This window comes from Euleptes europaea, chromosome 20 (genome assembly GCF_029931775.1).
Source record: "Euleptes europaea isolate rEulEur1 chromosome 20, rEulEur1.hap1, whole genome shotgun sequence".
Lineage (NCBI taxonomy): Eukaryota > Metazoa > Chordata > Lepidosauria > Squamata > Sphaerodactylidae > Euleptes > Euleptes europaea.
Window position 1 is genome coordinate 238,940 of NC_079331.1, and position 18,051 is coordinate 256,990.

Here is an 18,051-nt window from a genome sequence, read left to right on the forward strand (position 1 = left end):
TGGTGGCCTGGGTTTCCCCCCTTAACCACGTCCACAGCAGGGAAATATCACGTCTGAAGTGAGCACAAATGTGACCCCTTTCTAGGAGCGCCACCGCAAGCAGCGGCCCTCCTCAGGGGAGGAGTTGGATCTCCCCACGCTAAACGGGTCTCACTTAGGAACTTATTGCTGCCCTGCCACTTCCTCCCCCATGCAAAAGCCGCACCCCCCTCCCCACCCCCACCCCGCACACCTGTCTCAGGGGCACCGGCAGAGTCTAGCCGCTTGGGCCTCTGGTTGGACTCGGACATTTCATTCGGCGAGACAGCCAGCTCCACGGCACTGGAGAAGGGCCCTTCCCCCGCCTCGTTGGAGGCAGCGATCTGGACGACGTAGACATTCCCCGCCAGGAGGTGCTCCAGCAAAGCCATCGTTATGGTGCCTAGGAGGAAGGAAGCCGGGCCGCTGAGCCGGGATTCGCACCGGCATCTCCTCCTTGGACGGTCCAACTACTGCCCCACGCGGCTGCCTCTCGAGAAAGGCGAAACCTAAACTCCGTGGAAGAGCCCAAGACCCCACCCCAAAGGCCGCCTCCTCTAGATCTGCCTTTAGAATAACTACACCCATTCCAGCTGGATCTACCCCGCTTCCCCGCTGGGATTTTGCCTACAAGTGCTGGTATAAAATTCCCTACGTTGCATGCACACACATAGAATCTTCCGCTAGAACAAACGCGGTCGGTCCTAAAGGTGCCACCGCGATGCACCTGTGCCACTTGGCCCGCCACAGACCAACACCCCCAGCTGCCCTTCCAAGATCACCTTCTCTGTGCAAGACCTGCCATTCTCCAGCAATCCAGGCCTTCCGGGAGGCGTAGAGGATGGTGTAGCGGGAGACGGCCGTCCTCTCCCCGTCCGGCGGCTTCCAGGACACCAACGCAGTGTCCTCCTCGATCAGAGTCACCTTCACTCCCAGCGGGGGGCCAGAGGGTGCTGTGCGGGGGGGAGCCACGCAGGGTTACTGGGACCCCCGCACCCCAAAGCACTCTCCCAGCAAGGGGCAGCCAGCCCTCCAAACCAACAGGGGCCCAACCTGGCAGGGGGCCCCTCAGGGTCCAGAAAACAGAAACGGGGACCACAGAATCCCCTGCCTATCGGCATGACTCTCCACCCCCACCCCCCAGGTCTATCTAGAGACGTGCCAAGCTTGGTCACAAGGTGAGCTGGAGGCTGAATGCCCCCCACCCCCAGCAAACAATCCATGGATACGCTGGCTAATTCCATCTGCCATTTGCATCTGAAGAGGTGAACTCAGAAGCTCACGCTGGAATAAACGCTGTTGGTCTTCAAGGTCAAACCAAAGACCTGTGGCGCCTTTGAGACTCACAGCATTTCTTTCCCAGCTCCCTCCCAGATGCCGGGGGAGCTGTTCCGTGGCCTGGCAAGAGGATGGCCTTTCGGGGCCGCAGTGGCACAAGCGCTCCACCCGACCGGCCTCACCTTCTGGCAGCGTCGTGTGGTACAGCACCGGGCTCCACGGGCTGGACAGCTGGTCCACGTGCAGCCGAACGGCAAACTCGTACCTGGTGCTCGCCTCCAGCCCCTGGATCAGCAGGTGAGTCTCTGACCTGGGACGACGGAAGTACAGAGAGGACGACGTGACCCCGGGCAAGACGCCTCCCGTCCCGCACCCACAACTGCCTGGAACCCAGGAGCGGACAGAGCTGCTTAGCCTTGGAGGAGAAGCACCGGCCTTCCAACTCAGCCCGGAGGCAGAAGACCCTGAATGAGGGAGGCTGGTCCGAAGCCCGCCCAGTTCAAGGCTCCCTGAAAGACTACGGAGAACACCCCCCCTTTGTCCTGCCTCCTCCCCAACAGGAAGAGTAACTGGGCTTGGCACAAACCAAGACCTACCCACGAAACAGGCTGAGACCAAAGCTCTCCCTGGGCCAAGCAGTGCCTGCTCTATGGGCCCGACACAGACTTCGGGTGGGTGCTAAGTGGGCCTGCTTGGCAAATGGGTTACAAACTCTGCTGCAAAGAGTAACAAGACAGATGGGCGCCCTGGTTCCTTTTCAGATCTAAAGGAGGGCACAACTACATGCCCGCTCTGCGACTTTTAATCACTTCCCTCATTGATCATGTGTGGTAACCATGTTTCGGGTCATCTGAAAAGACTGCCTGGCCCAGCACCCGGGACAGCGTGCGCTGCTCAAGATCTGATCTCCTGAGTTATTCAAGGAGCATTTCAGGAACTGCCCGGGGGGGGGGGGGAAGACCGCCGCTGCCAAGGAACAGAAACGTGGAGCAGAGAGGCGGGCCGCGCCAGACAGTTCCAGGTCCCTGCCAAAGATTCGGCACAGAGGGTGGCACGCCTGAAGCCGCTGGAACCCGCTCCAGGCACCCCCAGCTAGGGAGCCTGGCGTTGGCCCCAAGACTTCGCCACGGGCCGCCTCTGACCGACCGCAGACAGGTAGAGAGCCCAGGTGGAGATCCCGCCCCGGGACATACCACGTGTGCCAAGCAAGCCTCAGCCACATGTCAACGCCAGTGGCCAGGCAGAAGTTCTGTGCTCGTGGTCAATCCCACATCCAACGCTGAGAAGGCCCAGGAAAGGACAATTGCAAGACGCAACAAACACACACACGCACACAGAGAGGAAAGGCATAACGGGCAGCAGGGTACGTACGTTTGAAGGTAGAGGACCAAAGAGGCGTTCTGGAGCCCCACCGGGTTACAGCGGACGGTGTAGTTGATGGCCTGCGCGGAGGTGAAGGCCGGACGCCCCCAGTGGAGGTAGATGGTGGACGAGGTGTTGGCTTTGGCATAAAGGTGGTGAGGGGGAGGCGGAGGCGGCACCAGGCGGTCCCGGACAGCTGGGGAAACAGGAAGGGCGCCGACAATGAGGAATGGCCGAGAGGCCTGCAGCTGCTACGCCCAGGCGGGGCGTCTGCTCTTCCCCGGGGCGGAGCAGAGCTCAGCTGGGGGGGGGAATGGTGCTCCAGCAAGGAGAGAACGTCTGCAGGCCCAGGCTCCGGCACCGGAGGGAGGGGGGCACTCTCTAAAGAACTGCCACCTGTTTGGCCTCAACCCTTTCCCCAAACTGCAGAGACCCAAACTGCTCTTTCCCCAAACCCCAGGAGAAGAGCGAGGTTTCCAAGCTGCTCCCAAAGAATAAAGGATGGTGGGGGCAACTCCGAGGCAAACCGACTCAAGAGCAGGAACCAGAAGCAAAAGAGAAAAAAACCCTCACCCCCACCCCCGACTTACAGACGCATCCCGGGGTGCTGACGGTTTGATCCGCCTGGTAGCCTTCCTCCAAGCTATTGTAGGCCAGGAGCCGGACGTGGTACTTCCTTCGGGGATCTGGAAAAGCAAGAACGGAGTATTCACTGAGGGCGGTGGGGAGGGGGAGGCGATGAGTCTTTGGCAGGCCCCCTCCCTCCACCGAAACACTTGCAGAGATCCCCCCTGCCCAGGAACTTCCTCAGAATGGGGTGTCGAGATGTGGCGGGAGAAAAACCGGGCTTTGCGTCCCACACCCTTCCAACCCAGACTGATCCCTGGAAGAGAAACCCTGACCGCTGCATTGGCCGGGCTGCCCACAGAAAGGCTCCCACGGAGGCCAAGGAGGGGCACGGGGGGCGTAGCTGATGCTCACATTTTGGGGCCTCAGGCCAACACACTTGGTGCACCACCACCCCGCCCTCCCTCGCTGGGTCAGGCCCTTCAGCGCAACACTGTGCGTGACTCTTCCTCCCGGCCCCCATCCCATTGTCTGCAGTGCCCCCAAAACGGCCCTTTGCTCTCCTCATCTGCAGGCCACGGCAAGGCACCAGGGGGCACTGCTCCCTTTCACACGGAGGGGGGGGGCCTTTGGAGCTACTTTTAAGCACACAGATTTGTTGTCCCCACCCCCCACAAATCCTTCCCAACCAAACATCCAAATTGCAGTGTCAAGTGCAAGAAAAGCATCCAGAAAGCCCAGCATCTTCCCCAGCGCAGCCTGGGGTTCCGGGGGGGGGGGACAGCATGGGGGGGGGACAGCATGGGGGGGGGAAGGCAGCCCCAGAATCAGCCAGGAAGTGCTGGAGGCTCAATCCAGCCCCCCCCCCCTCCATGCACTATTATTCCAACAGGCCGAATGGCTCCCTGGCCCCTGGCCCAAGGGGCCCCTTCAGGCCTGCCTGGGCAGAGAGGGACAGGCGGGGAGGAGAGGGACCCCAGGCCAGGCTGAGAAAGAGACAAACAGTAGTAGCAGGACAGGCGGGAGTCCAGCAGGGGCAGCTTTCTCCATGACTGCAGGCTCACACTGGGGACACCGCCCCGGTTGAGTGTTGGCCAACAAGAAGGCAGTCCCCAACGTGCCTGGCCACAGGGAAATCTCGGGGCTCTTTTAAAAGGCCAACGAGACCTTCCAAGCACACTGGACCCCCCCCCCCCAAAGGCTCAAGCGGCCCTCCAGAGCCAGCCTCAGAACTCTGCCAGATGGGGACCGCTTCAGACCCAAATCCTTCCTTGGTGCCCACGGAGGCGGCCTGCCCCACGGAAAGGCAGGGCCCTTCTCAGGGGCCGCCCAGTGAGAGCCCCGGCCCACCGAGAGAAGGGTGGCTTACAGACTCCCCCCCAGAAAAACCCCCCACCCCCATCCCTCATCCCCCCACCCCTCACCCCCCCATTGTTCCCTTCAGCTGCTCCCTGTTTGCGCAGCTCCAGAGGCCTTGGGTGGGTGGGAGGGAGGGAGGGAGGGGGTGGGTCAGGGCCAGATAAGACCCAGAAGGAATCCCAGGTCAGGCCTGGGAGGGGGGGGGGAGGCGCTTCTCTCCTCCTCCTGAGCAGAGCCCCCCCCCGCCCCACTGATCAGGAGTGGACAGAGCCCCCCCTTCCCTGCAGAGCAGGCATTTCTCCCCTGAAGCCCCCCAGGGGGGTGGGCAGAGGCAGGGGGGGTTTGGAGATCACTTATTGCAAAGTCCAATGGACTCCCCGCAGAGGCGATGGGGGGGGGGTCTGAAGGCGGACTCAGGGCTCAGGCCAGCGCCCTCCTGCTCCCCAGAGGAGCCCCCCACCTCTGGGGCCTGCCAGGGGGAGGGCGGCAGGCTGGGCGCGGGGGATGGAGCTGCCCGCCTCCCCCGCCTCCTGCCAGGGGCCAGCGGAGGGGCTGCGTGACTTGCGGGTCGCGGCCTCTGACCCGGGCCCGGGGACCAGCCCAAGCCCCCCCCCCCAGCAACCCTGCTCCCGCCCGCCCGGCCAGGGGGAAGGGTGGGAACCGGCCAGCCAGGAAAAAAGGGGGAAGCCCCCCTCCCCACCCCTGGGCTTGCCGCCACCAGAGAGGCTTCGGGTCCCACAGGGCGGATGTTCCCACAGCACAGGCGCCAGGGGCAGAGGGGGGGCAGGGGCACTGGGAAGCAGAGGGCAGCGCCCCCCCCTTTGAAGGGCCTCCGGACAAACAGCCCCCCATGCACTCTGGGTCTTCAGCCCTGAAAAAGCTTTGCCACAGACCCAGGAAGCCCCCCCCAGCCCCGCAACTGGGCTTGGCATCTGTTTAAAAGGCAGCCACTGTGCTGAGCCCCCCCCCCCCGCCTCTCCTCAGCACCCCTCTCTATCCCCCGCCCAACACACACACACCCCAGCACACAATCCATTTTTTAGACCCTGCCGGAGGGGTCCAGGACACCCAAACTTCCCCTCCAGCCACGAAATAAATTTCCCTTCCGAACTAACATTTCTCCTCCTCCCCGGCGGGGCGGCCAGGGGCCCCCGGGCGGCCCTTTGACCCTTTTGTGCTGCAGAATGAAAACACCATCTATCACCTCTCCCCCTGCAGAGAGGACGACGAGGAGGAGCCCGGCTCATCTGGGGGGTGGGGGTGGGGTGGGGGGTGGGCGGGAGGCTTCTTTGCAAACACATCTGTGGCTGAAGGCAGCCCCCAGGCCCAGCGGCAGCCAATGGCCAGGCCCAGGGAGGGGGGGAGGGGGAGAGCAGGAGGCTCCGCCAAAGGACATCCACACAACTCAGGGCCTAAAGCACACACAAAGCACCCCACCACCACCACCACCACCACCACCACCACCCTCTGGTGTTTGCAGGCTGGGACCTGCAGAGCCTCATGCCCACCTACCCCCGTGCACGAGTGCTTAAAGGTACCTGCTCTTTGCACGGTCCCTTATGGATCCCTCGTGTGCAATCCCAACATGACCACCAACACTGAGACATTTCCCACCCGCCCACTGTTTCTCTATAGCCTGCAACGAGTTCACAGAGATCTTCAAATGACCCCAAACATCTGGCGCATGCTTCCCTCTCTTCAAGGTAAAGGTTCCCTGTGCAAGCAGGGTCCCCCATCTCTCACCACCTCTCTTTACCTGAGCAAACCACTCAAGTGCAGCAGGGAGCGCACAGGCACCACCCACTCACTCCCCACCAGATGTTCCAACCCAGTCCTGCCAGAGGGTGCCCATGCCCCTTGGCTCCATCCAGAGGTTCCCACAGGTAGCAGTGCTGCCTCTCTCCCCCCCCCCCCCGAGGATGAACCATTCCAGTCAGGACAAGCCATGCCCTGCACACTCCCATCTCCCAGGGGCCCAAACTTTCCACGGGACGCGCAGCAAGGGGATTTTTATGCAGAGCAATATTATTGGACTAACTTGTCAAAGGCTGGGATTCTGCAGTGCAATTTGTGCCTCCAAAAGGGACCCAAGGAAAGGGCTCAAAGGTACTTTCCAGCATCTTCTAAAACGTGGCAAGTATTCTTTCGGCTCACTAGGAGAGCCGAAGAAGCCTCCTTCGGTGCTCAATTGCATGTCCAGTTCAAACATGCAAACTGACAGGGGCTTGTTCCACCCTCTGCTGCGACCGTGGTGTTCAGCCAGACCAAATGCAATTCTACACTCTGGGGACCAAGTGGAGATGTTAGTGCCTTAGGCAAAGCTGACCGTGTGCACCTCTGTGTGTGTGAGAGAGAGGCTGTTCTGCACTCATCCAGACAGCGGCAGAATCCCCTGAGCCATTTCCAGAATCCCCTGAGCCAAGCCACCAAACTTCCCATCTTCCTTCCAAGTCAGAGAGGATGTCATCGCTTCGCTCACTGTTAGCATTGCCCAGCACAATCGATGATTTCCCACAGAAACGTCCACGTTCTTCTCAAAGGGGATGGCGCAGGCGAACTACGTGGTGGATCGTGCCCCTTGTGCACGGTTGCCACCGAAGGATCCGCTTCCTGCTTCTTGCCCAGAGAGCTCGAAACAGCTTGCCTAGTAGCTACTGCAAAGCTCCTTCCTCGCTTCAGTCCCTGGACAGCTGCACAACCTTATAAATCACTACCACTGAACTTTACACTTGGACTGAACATCTGGGCTTTCCTGAACCCGAGTTGCACAGGTAAGTTGCTGGGTCTGCTCCTTTCTCCAGAGGCCCTTTCATGTGCTAATGGCGGCATTGACAAAAACCCTCTTCCCATTTGACTTGCACGGGGATCTTCAGAGACCTCCCACAGCTCAGGGCTCCTCACATTCAGGCCCAACAATCCGGGAGACAAGTCTGGGGGCCGACACACACCACGATTCACAGACAATGCCGCCTTCATTTCCTTTCGCCGGGAGCTCTCCCCATAAGCCGCCTTCAAAAGCTGCTGGCTTTTCAAATCAGGACTGAAAAGGAAGGGGCCACGCAAGTTTAATTCTTCACTGATTGGGGCTTCCCCTTGGTCAAATATCCTTTTGCCCAGGAAGAAATGAAGCTGTGCACGGTTTCCACAGCTAACGTGTAAAAAGCCTCTTTTTTGAGGACGGGAAGCAAGTTTATTCCACCTCTCACGAGGGAGTTCTCCAGACACTGGAGGAATCCCACAACCAAGGCAGCCATCGGTCAATATTTCCGAGAAAAGCCGCATGTGCAAGATAAAAGCCGTTTGGAAAAGCCCGACTCCAGCCCACCCCCGGCCAGGCCCTTGGAACAAACAAATCCAGCGCAGCAAAGGAGATGCTGAGTGCCCCCCACCCACCTCCCCACAGCCACTGGCTCCTCTCCCTCCCGCACGCAGGGAACGGGGCCTGAAGCAACACCCCTGCTTGGACCAGATCTTGAGGAGCGCCTTTGCCCTGTCCTTTTCCAAGTCTTCAGAGGGCATGGGATGCTGCTGGGTGAGAGCAGAGGCCTCCAGCGCCCCGGGACATTGCAGGGCAGGACTTTTGTATCACAGACACCGACGTGAAGAGAGGTCAGCCAAAGAGGCTCAGCTCAGCCGAGGGGTCCAGTGCAGATTAAGTCTCCAGGGTTCAGTCTCCAGGAAAAGGGTCGGAAGCGGCAGAGGCACCGGAACCCAGCCCCTCACCCCCACAGCCTCTTGAGCAGAGGGATAAAGGCAGGCCAGTCTCTCCTTCTCTGACAGCCCTTAGTATGCAAAGGGCTGTTTGCCAGGGCATCGTCTTCAAGGCAGAGCGGAACTCCAAAAAATGCGTGGTGGGGGGAGGGGGAGAGGCAGACCACCACCCAGGACTCCCAGAAAAACACACGTCTTCTAAAAAGCAAACCAGCTGTACCCAAACCCCTCTCTTTCAAGCTCCAGTTCCTGAGCTCCCTTCCCAAATCTCAACATCTCTCCACCACTAGGCCAGAACATGCATGCCCACGCGCACCCCACTCCACCGACTCCTCCTGCACAGGGATCCACTGGGCTCCCCCAGGAAAAGTGTTTGGGGACTGATGATGAGAAGCCAAGGGAGGGGGGCTGGGGGGGGCTACGAGGCCTCATCCCTGCTGGGCTTTCCCTGTGTCCTCACCAAGGAAACGGAGCAAGGCCAGCGCTGAGTCTACACAACTGGGGCGGCGAAGGATTTCTTTTCTTGAAGGAGCAGAGGCCAGAGGGGGCCCAAACGTGCAACTCAACCACGCTGAGCCCACCGCCTCGCTCCCGCAGAGGGGGGGAGGGGCCGCAAACACCCAGCCCGTTCGGCAGGGGCAGCTCCGGCAGCACATTCAAGTGTGAACAAGGATGGCATTTTGCACGGAAGCTGGGGGTGGGGGGTGGGGGGGCGTTCTCCTGCCGAAAAATAAATGCTGGGGGCTGCAACATAAATACACATAACCAAGCCAGCCGAGCTATTTATTTGTAGAGGGGCATTCCAACATCCGGTCACAGCTCTCGGTCCCGCTGTGGGGGGAGGGGAAACGTCGAACAATTCTGTTCAAAGATAAATATGGTGGCCACGAAGCAGACGGACGTGTGAGATCCCCTGGCAAGGAGAGGGCCAGAGTGAGTGAGAGCGAGCGGCTGAGCGGACAGCAGCCCTGGGAGCAGCCAGGCAACAAACCCCCTGGGTGGGGGGTGGGGGGAGAAGAGAAAGGCCTCTCCCACCCCGGAGTAGCCGGCTGGGCTGGGCGCCTTCGGCAGCCAAGCAGTAAGTGGGGTTTTTCCATGTAGACGTGCGGCCACACTCTTTCCCGTTTTGAACCAGCGGGCCTCTGGGCGTGTGTCCGCATTGTGCTCCGTGGTGCGCATAATCAGAAGGTGGATCAATGAAGTCCCCACAGGAGCCAGGAGGCACCACCTTCTTCTCCCTTTTGTCGCCTTCCAGCCTGCGTCCTGCCGCCAGATGGGTGAGCGCATCTCCAGCGGAAGAGGGCTCCAGGAGGTCTCTCCAGAGAGGGGCCGGGACTGTCACACAAGCGTGCGCGGGGAGGGGGGGAATCCAAAGCATGGCCAAGAAGCCATTTGATCGAGCTGAGATAAAAAGCACAACTTTTGTTTAATCTAAAACGAAGATGAGCCAGGGGGGCATGGCAGAGGTTTCTGATATTATGCACCCTGATATTATGCACGGGGTGGACAGGGCGTATAGAGGGAGCCTCGCCTCCCCTCTCCCAAAACAACTCAGGGGCACGGGACAAAATGGTGGAGAGACAGGTCCGCGACAGGCACAAGGAAATACTTCTGTCCTCAAGGAGAAATTCAACTGTGGAATTCACTGCCGATGGCCACCAGCACAGAGAGCTTTAAAAGGGTGTTGGAGAGATTCATGGGAAAGGTCCATCAAGGGCCGCCGCCCATGGGGGCTGAGGGGGGGCCCCTCCATCGACAGCAAACCTCTGGAGACCAGTGATAGGAGGCAACACCAGGGGGGGGGGCTTCATTTCATCTCAGAGTTGGGCTTCCTCTGCTGTAGTTTATATCCATGAGTCAAAGTCCCACCATCCAACAAGACTGAAAAGATGCCCGCCCCGTCCTCCGCATGGCAGCCCTTATCGGAATCGGAAGGTGGCGATGGGGCCACCTCGCCAGCTTCTCTCCTCCAGCGCAGAGTTTCCCAGCTCCATCGGCTCCTGTGACTTGTCTGCTGGCCTTCAGAGCGACCGGATGGCCGCTGGGTGGAACAGGATGCTGGACTAGATGGTCCGATCCTACAGGGCTCTTCTTACGTTCTTAGATCAATGCAGATGCTTCAACAAGTTCTTCAGTCAATTCCACCCACGGGGAGGGCAACCCCTTCCGGCAGCAGACACACACGGGATTGCCTGGTGCGGCTGCTGCAGTTGTTCTCTTTGCCTGGCCCCCCACAACACTGCTTGATCGGTTTGTTCCTTTAAAGACATCTCTACCTATACTGATAAAGCACAACAAAACTTACATCCCCAGGGTAATGCCGATCACCATTTTGGGGTCAGGAAGGGATTTTCCTCCAGGCCAGATAGGCCCAGAGATGCTGAAGGTTTTTTGGGTCACTGGGAGAGTGGGGGGGAGGAGGGTAGCTGTGGATTTTCTGCATTGTGCGGGGGTTGGACTAGATGACCCCTGGTGTCCTTTCCAGCTCCATGCTTGTATGTTTTCATGTTTCTGTGTGGAAGGTCAAAAACATTAACATTCCAAGCTGCTGATCACAGCCAGGCAGGCAACACTACAGATAGCACACCACAGAGTACACATTTCCACTGCCTGGAAGAGAAAGCAACAGCACGGCAACAGCAACGATGCACAATGGAAAGCTGCTGTTCCCCTACCACCAAAACACGAGTGGTTTTGGGGATGCTTGGATTTCCCAGCAGCCGCTAAGGGGCAACTGCCATCCCCCAGTATTCTGGCTGTGGAGGCGGTGAAGGGGAGGGGGGACTCAGAAACACCATTGTGAGGAATCTTTGCATCGATGACAAGGCAAACAGGTCTGCAACGCCGGGGGGTGGGGGTGGGGGTAACCTCGCAGGTAGCAAACTCTTCCCTCCTTGGCCACAGAGTCCGGCTCCTCAAAAGTCCTGGCAGCTGGACATCGGAGGGATTCCCCTTTGCCGCAGAGCTCTTCAGGACAAAGGTTCCCTTCTGGCCACGGCTGCCGTTCATCCCCCTGCTTTGTAGCCAAAACAGGCCCCCCGGAGGGAACTCTGAAACAGCTGACGCAGCAAAAACGCAACCGCCAGAGCAAGGATTTCCTCCAGCATTTGGACCGGCCTTTGCTGCACACTGCTAGAGCCCAGCTGCCCACTTTATACACAAAAAGGACACAAGTTGCAGGAGGCTCTATTCCAGAGGGTGGTCACAGGATGCCAAGTGTGGGGTTGCCCCATGGGTCGGGGCATGGTAGGAGGAATGGGGGGGGCAGGACCCTTGGAGAAGGCCAAAGGGACCCCCAGCCCCTACCTTGGAGGCATTCAAAGAGCAGTGCTTCCTTGGAACCCACCCCAGCCCTGAACACCCCAGCAAGCCCGCCTCTGGCTGTGAGGGGGCAGAGGAAGCATTCACACCAGCCAAGGGCATTTTCCACGAGGGTAACTGGCCAGGTGGAGCTTCGGGGGACAAATATTCCTGACGTTCCCCACGGGGCCTCTGAAGGTCTCACCAGCAAATGTCAACATTCACTTAGTTTCTGAGCCTGACAACCCAGAGGTTGCCTGGCGCCCCGTTCCATGGTTGCTTAGGGTGAGAAACACAAATTTCCCCTTCCTCTCTGACCCTCCCCTGCCCAGCCTTCCCCCCCCCTTGGGACCGCTGACCACTCACCCAAGCCGCTGATGGTGTGTGTCAGGACGCTGGCCTCCAGCAGGGTGGGGGCACTCTCCTGCTGGCCCTCCTCCTTGTAGTACAGCTTGTAGCCCTGGATGGCGGCCGTGTCCGCCAGGTCCTGCTGCCACTTCACGGCGATGGTCGTACAGTTCAGGGGCTCCAGGCGCAGCTCCGGAGACTTCGGGGCTGGGAGGAGAAGAGACCGGTCCCTTTTCACACCCTGCAAACAGAGCCCGACCCCTGCAAATGCCCCCACACACCCCCACCCCCGGGGCCTAGCATCTCAACATTCTCTCTTGCATGGTGGGGGGGGGGGCTCGGCCTCCCATCTCTGGCCCCTGCAGATACGGCCCGAGGACACGTTTGCCGGGAGGGGGGGGAAGGCCTTGGCTAAGCGGCCGAGCCCACTCCAAAAAGCACCTTTCTCTAAAGGTCAAGACTGACCAGCACCTTCCACAGAACGCCAGACCACGTGGTGCAAATCCGGGCTCACTTCTCCAGTCAAGAGTAAGCAGGGGTCCCGATTACTTTGGAACTCAGAAGGACAAAAACCAGAAGAGCGAGATTCACACCAGGACCATGCCTGACTCAACGGCTGTCCCAAGAAAGAGGCAGGAAAACACCAGTGCTGGTTCATACTTCTGCTTTCTCGCTTACTGGAACTAAGAGGCCCGGCCGAAAACTCTGGCGGCGCCCCCCTCCACGGCTCCCGCCCAACTCGAGAAGGCAGAAGCCCTACCTTTGACACTGGTGGCCTTCGGAGTCCGGTGGGAAGTCCACAGGGACGCCTCCCCCCAGCCAATCCGAGTGGCCGCTGCAATCCGGACCAGGTAGACGGTGTCCGGATTTAGGTTTCGGAGCAGATGCTCGTATGTCGAGCCTGGGAGCTCCACCGCTTGGACGGCGCTCTCTGCGCTGCGCCGAAACGACAGGCGGAAGGAGACCACCTGGCCTCGCCGGTACTTGGCGGGAATCGGCAGCCAGGAGACCAGGATGTCCGAGGGGCTGCGGCTGGTCAAACTGATTTCAGGAGCTCTCAGAGGGACTGCGGGTGGGAGAAGGCAAGACGTCAGCACGCGCACAAGGACACCCCCCCAGAGGCACCACCACCACCACCATCACTGGCAGCGGCAGGCAAACAACCACCGGCAGCATCTGGTCACTCTCCAGTGAGACCGGAAAGCCTCCCCTAGAGCTTCCCCCCCCCAAGGCCCCCACCAGACGGTCAGGGAACTGGGCTGGTTCTGTGGCTAGTCCACCCGAACTGAAGGAGCCCCTCTTGCTCCCCAAAAAGACCTTCCCTGCTGGCTACCAGGACTCCCCGACTTCCTCTGCAGGCTAAGCGGGGCTTCTTGCTATGGCTGTCGCCCAGGCGCCCCATACCGCTGCTAGTTCCCCAGCCCTGTGCCCCAGAAGATTGGGCCCAGCAGCCCTTTCACACCCAGGCGCTCCATGCCAGGATGGCTGGCAGGACCAGTTTGGCGGGGTCTGCCTCCCACCCACCCACAGCTGTCTGTTGCCTGGCCTCTGAATAGTGCATGGAGCATTTGGGTCCCCCCCCCCAACTCAGCCACACTGTAATGCCAGTAGCAGAGTCCCCCCACAAGCACCACCTCCAGTGGAGGCTATAGGCTGGCCTCTCAGCAGCAGCAGGGTCTTCTCAGTGGCAGCTCCGGAATGCCTTTTGGGGGAGGGGGCGCTGCCTGCCCGGAGTCCCCTGGAAAGGGGAGAGCGCCCTTTGCCCTCTGTACTTTTTACAGGCTCATCTGCTGCCTCCTCTTTTTCCACCACCCAGGAGGAAGCGCTAGAGACACGGATGCCCCGCTGGCCCTGCTCCAACCCCCCCCCCAGACCCTCTGCTGCGTGCGGCTGAGCTGGGCTCCCCCCCCCAACCCTGCCCCACTTGCCATCTTCCAGGGTGTGCTGAGTCACGTGGTCAGACATCTGGCTGGCCCCCATGGGCATGTAGGCCACGATGTAGAAGGTGTAGTTGCTGGCCGCCTCCAGGTCGTCGATGATGTAATGGGTGGTGTCGTTGCCAATGACCACCTGATATTCTTCGTTATTCAGACCTGGAGGACAGGAAGGGAACTGAGAGATGGGGAAATTTGGGGGGGGGGGAGAGGCACGCATCTGAGGCAGCAATTCCCCAGGCTGCTGGGAAGCGAGAGGGAGCATGGTGGGACCGCCCAGGGCATATGACACGCAAGACTGCGCTGGAAGAACGGGACCCTGGACACCCTTACTTGGAAGTAAACCGGCAGGACGGCCACTCAAGTAAAGGCAGTGGCTTTGCTGCCTGGACTGAGCTATCCGGTGCTGCAGACTCCGAGTCTGGGGATAAACAACCCCGGCTCCAAGGAGCGTTGCGGGGCACAGAACTCACAGGCTCGGTCCCACTTTGTTCCTGCTGTGGGGCAGGAGGGGGGCTAGAAAGCGAGAGAGGCTCACCTGCGTACGTTCAACCCCCCACATGCCAAACTGCCCGTCAGCATCACAAACACACCCACCCTCCCCTGCAAAACCCCTCTTGAGAGGCAGCCTGCCAGGTTCCTCCCCACTCAAGAGCCAAACTTCTCAACAAGCCAAATTCCACAAGTCAGTTTTCCCACAGCTCTGGATTCACCGGCTAGCCTTTTAATTAGACAAGATTATCAGCATCTCACAACACCCTAATTAATGGCTCATTAATTAGGAACAGGCTGGCACGATTTCTGACCTGCTCCACGGGATCCCGGCCCCCGGCCGAAGGGAGCTCCCCCCACCCCTGAATGGCTGCCCGGGCCCCATGCAGAGGCCGGCCTGAAAGGCCCTGGAGAGGAGGCCGAGGGTCCTACCCCCCCTCTCTTCCGGAGCTTAATTGCTACCAAGGAATTAACACACACCCTCTTTCTTCCTGCTGCTGCCGGGACCATCTTTCCCAACCCCCAATTAGAAGGCAAAATATCCTTCTCAACGCATCTCCCCAGCAGACACCTGTCTGGTTCCCGGGGGCCCTCGAAAGCGCCCCCCCCCCCGTCATTCAGGGCTAGCTTTTATTCCTCTGAGAGGAGGAGGAGGAGGAGGATGAATGGGAAGCTCAGCCCTCGGCAAAAAAGAAGCCCTCAAATCCCACCTCCAGAGGAAGTTGCCCCCCTACCCCAGCCAGACCCCCCTCCTCGTGGCACCCTAGTAATTCCCGCCACCCAACCCCCACTCTATCTGCGTGCTTCACACAGCAGGCTAATGAGAAGGTCGTGAAACTGGGGTCCCCCATAATGGGTGGTAAACGAGGCCCATTCGCTGGGGAGGGGGGACCACCCGGCCCAGCATTTCACCAGCAAAGCAACCTGTTTGCAGATACCCAAAGAGCAGCAGCCGGGGGTGGGGTGTCTCTTGAGAAACCTCAAACAATCACCCATCTTGAGGATGGGTATTTAATGGATATTTAATGCACAGATTCACCAGCAAGTCACTTCCTTGCTGTGGTGGGAAAAGGGGTGTCCACGGGACGTGTCTCCCAACAGCCTCCACTCCCAGAAGGGGAAGCCTATGGGAAGCCCAGGGACAGCAGGTGCTGGAGGGAGGAAAAAGCCCCCGGCAGCACGCAAAATCAAGCCAGCAGCAGACTCGGGTCAAGACGGAGCGCTCCAGTCCAGGGGGGGCACAACGGGAAGAAGAGAAAGAGCGTCCAAAAGGACTTCTTGGCACCATTTCCTGTCCTTTACGCTGCCCTTACAGACAGACAGCAGGATCTGCAGGGGTCCCTCAGCAGGCTGCACTCTCCCCCCACCCAGCAGGTCCACCAAGGCTTTGGGGAGAGCCTCTCCTGAAAGGTCACTGCTCAGCAGCGGTGGGAGACCAGGAACCGGCCCACCAGACAGGGTCAGGAGGTCAAACCAGGACCAGAAGGCTCCCCGGAAGCAAATGGCAGCCTGTGCAGCTCAGGTGTTCTGAGGCACCAGAGGCACCCGTACCCTACATCAGCTGAAGCACTCCAAGGGACGTCCCATGCACTGCTCACTGAAGCAGTCGAGCCCAGAGGGTCCTAAACCACACAACCACTGCATCAAGACAAGATATTACAGTGGTCGAATCATTGCCGAAAGGGTGACAGAAGGCAAAGCCCGGGGGTCTCCTGCCATCAAGCGCTGTCCTTGGACAGAGAGGCCAACCCGCTCACCTTCCGCCTTCATGTAGTGGACGGAGTAGGCGATCACTTTGTCCGAGTTGTACAGCGGCCTCTCCCAGGCGAGGAGAATGGCGGAGCTGGACATGGTCTCCGCGTGGACGTTGCAGGGGGCGCTGGGCCGGTCTTCGGACAGGACCACTGTCAGCCGGGCCCGGGCCAGCAGGGAGCCCTGGCTGTTCTCCGCCAGGCACTGGTAGATGGCGTCGTCTTCAGGAATGATCTGGTTGATCACCAATTTACTGGGCAAAGAGAGAAAAGGAGGTTCCCATCACGGCTCCCGGGCGGTCTTTCTGGACCAATACTTTCAAACAAGCGTGCTCACGCTCTCCACCAGCCGCCGGCCACTCTAAGGTTGGGCTCGTATCAAACCGAGAGCCCTCAAAATCTCCCGGGCCGGGCTTTCGTGCAAAAGAACAGCTGTGAGGACCACCCAACTCACATCAGAGCCATGGTGTTGGGGAGGGAGACTTTCAACCCAGAAAGAGAAACACACACACACACCCCCCTAGCTGCTATGAGCTGGCTGTCTCCTTTCTCCCGGCACGGCTAGCAGCGCCTCTGGGAGGGGAGAACCTGGGGGACGGGGACAAAAGCGGCCCCCTTCCTGTGGCTCTTCCGAGGCCAGGAGGCCCCCAGGCAGTCCTGCCCTGGGCCAGCCCCGCCAGATGCGGCTGGGCCCTTCCAAGGGCTCAACACCTCTCCCGACTCCCCAGGACCAAAGCAGCCCCCCCCCCCACAGTCCGCACCTGTTGTACATCTTTTTTTTTAATAAATTTTTTATTGCTTTTTCCATAAAGTTGATACAGCACCTGTTGTACATCTTAATCCTGCCGTTGGAATGGATCTTCCGCCCGTTCTTCAGCCAGGTCACCCTGGGAGCCGGGATGCCCTCCGCCTGGCAGGCAAAGCGGGCAGTGCCAGCCCGAGGCCTCGTCAAGCTTTCCGGCCATTCCACAAACGAAGGGGGAGCTGCAGGTCATGCAATGAGAGTCAGGCTCTAAAGATTCCCTCCACACACACACACACACACAAAAGGGGCTTCGTTTATTTTAATCATGTCCAGAAGAATCTCTAACCTGTAAAACACCCCGAGAGCTCCAGAGGAAAGGAGGCAGCAGCATCTAGGCCCGTGGATGGGGGACAGTCGATCCGTGTGGACCGGCCCAGAGTACCAGGGAGGAAGAGGCACCCCCCCACCACCCATGGGTTAGCGCCAGAATAAGTCTTGAAAGGGACGTGGTGCCCTCTCCTCACAACGCTTCTTGGCCAACCGCCACACCCACTGAAGGAGCTCTGCCCACGGTCTGACAGAAGGAGCGACGGATGGATGGACCGAGAGACCAGTGCCCCTCGCCTAGCGCACACCAGCCATGCCTCCGGGCCTGGGGGAGGGGGCTGCATTCCCTCACCCAGCAGATGGATGAGCAGGTGGAGCACTGCTCCGCTGGGCGCGGCGCCTGGGGCCTCTGCTGGCATGGAGAGTGAGCCCCTGCAGGCGTGGGGGTCCCTAACCCCCGGCCTCAAGGCCCCAGACGCTCCCGAGACTCGTGTCCTTCAAGGGCAACTCACCAAGCACCAGGAGAGTGGCCATCGCCGTGGTGAAGTTGCGCGTGCCCGGGATCGTCGCCCGGCAGACGTAGACGCCCGAGTGCTGCGCTTTCACGTCGGAGATCATGAGGTTCCCGTTGCCCAACACGCGGGTGTTGAACACGTCGATGGACTTGTGGTCTGGGGGAGGCGAGAGAAGCCGTTCAGGTGGGGGGTGGCTGCCCCAGAGGGCAGCACCTGGCTCATGGGGGGGGGGTCTCCCTCCTGACCCCAGAGGGCCTCCCTCACTTTGGCTTGGCAGGGGCTCAGACAGGCCTGAAGCGTCTGGCCCTGATCCCGAGTGCTCCTGCAAGCATTTCGCAGCACCA

At 60.0% G+C, this 18,051-nt stretch overlaps 1 protein-coding gene across 1 annotated transcript in view; it reads right to left on the reverse strand.

Annotated features, from left to right (window-relative positions):
• PRTG (protogenin) overlaps positions 1-18,051 on the reverse strand; it is a 33,427-nt gene that overhangs the window by 3,016 nt on the left and 12,360 nt on the right. The window contains exons 5-15 of the mRNA XM_056866011.1: positions 17,705-17,863; positions 16,945-17,104; positions 16,127-16,374; positions 13,872-14,036; positions 12,704-13,009; positions 11,962-12,150; positions 3,249-3,344; positions 2,668-2,854; positions 1,479-1,606; positions 801-971; positions 233-421 (exon numbers count right to left, since the gene is read on the reverse strand). Of these exons, the coding sequence (XP_056721989.1) occupies positions 233-421; positions 801-971; positions 1,479-1,606; positions 2,668-2,854; positions 3,249-3,344; positions 11,962-12,150; positions 12,704-13,009; positions 13,872-14,036; positions 16,127-16,374; positions 16,945-17,104; positions 17,705-17,863 (1,998 nt within the window). The remainder of the gene's footprint in view (positions 1-232; positions 422-800; positions 972-1,478; positions 1,607-2,667; positions 2,855-3,248; positions 3,345-11,961; positions 12,151-12,703; positions 13,010-13,871; positions 14,037-16,126; positions 16,375-16,944; positions 17,105-17,704; positions 17,864-18,051) is intronic.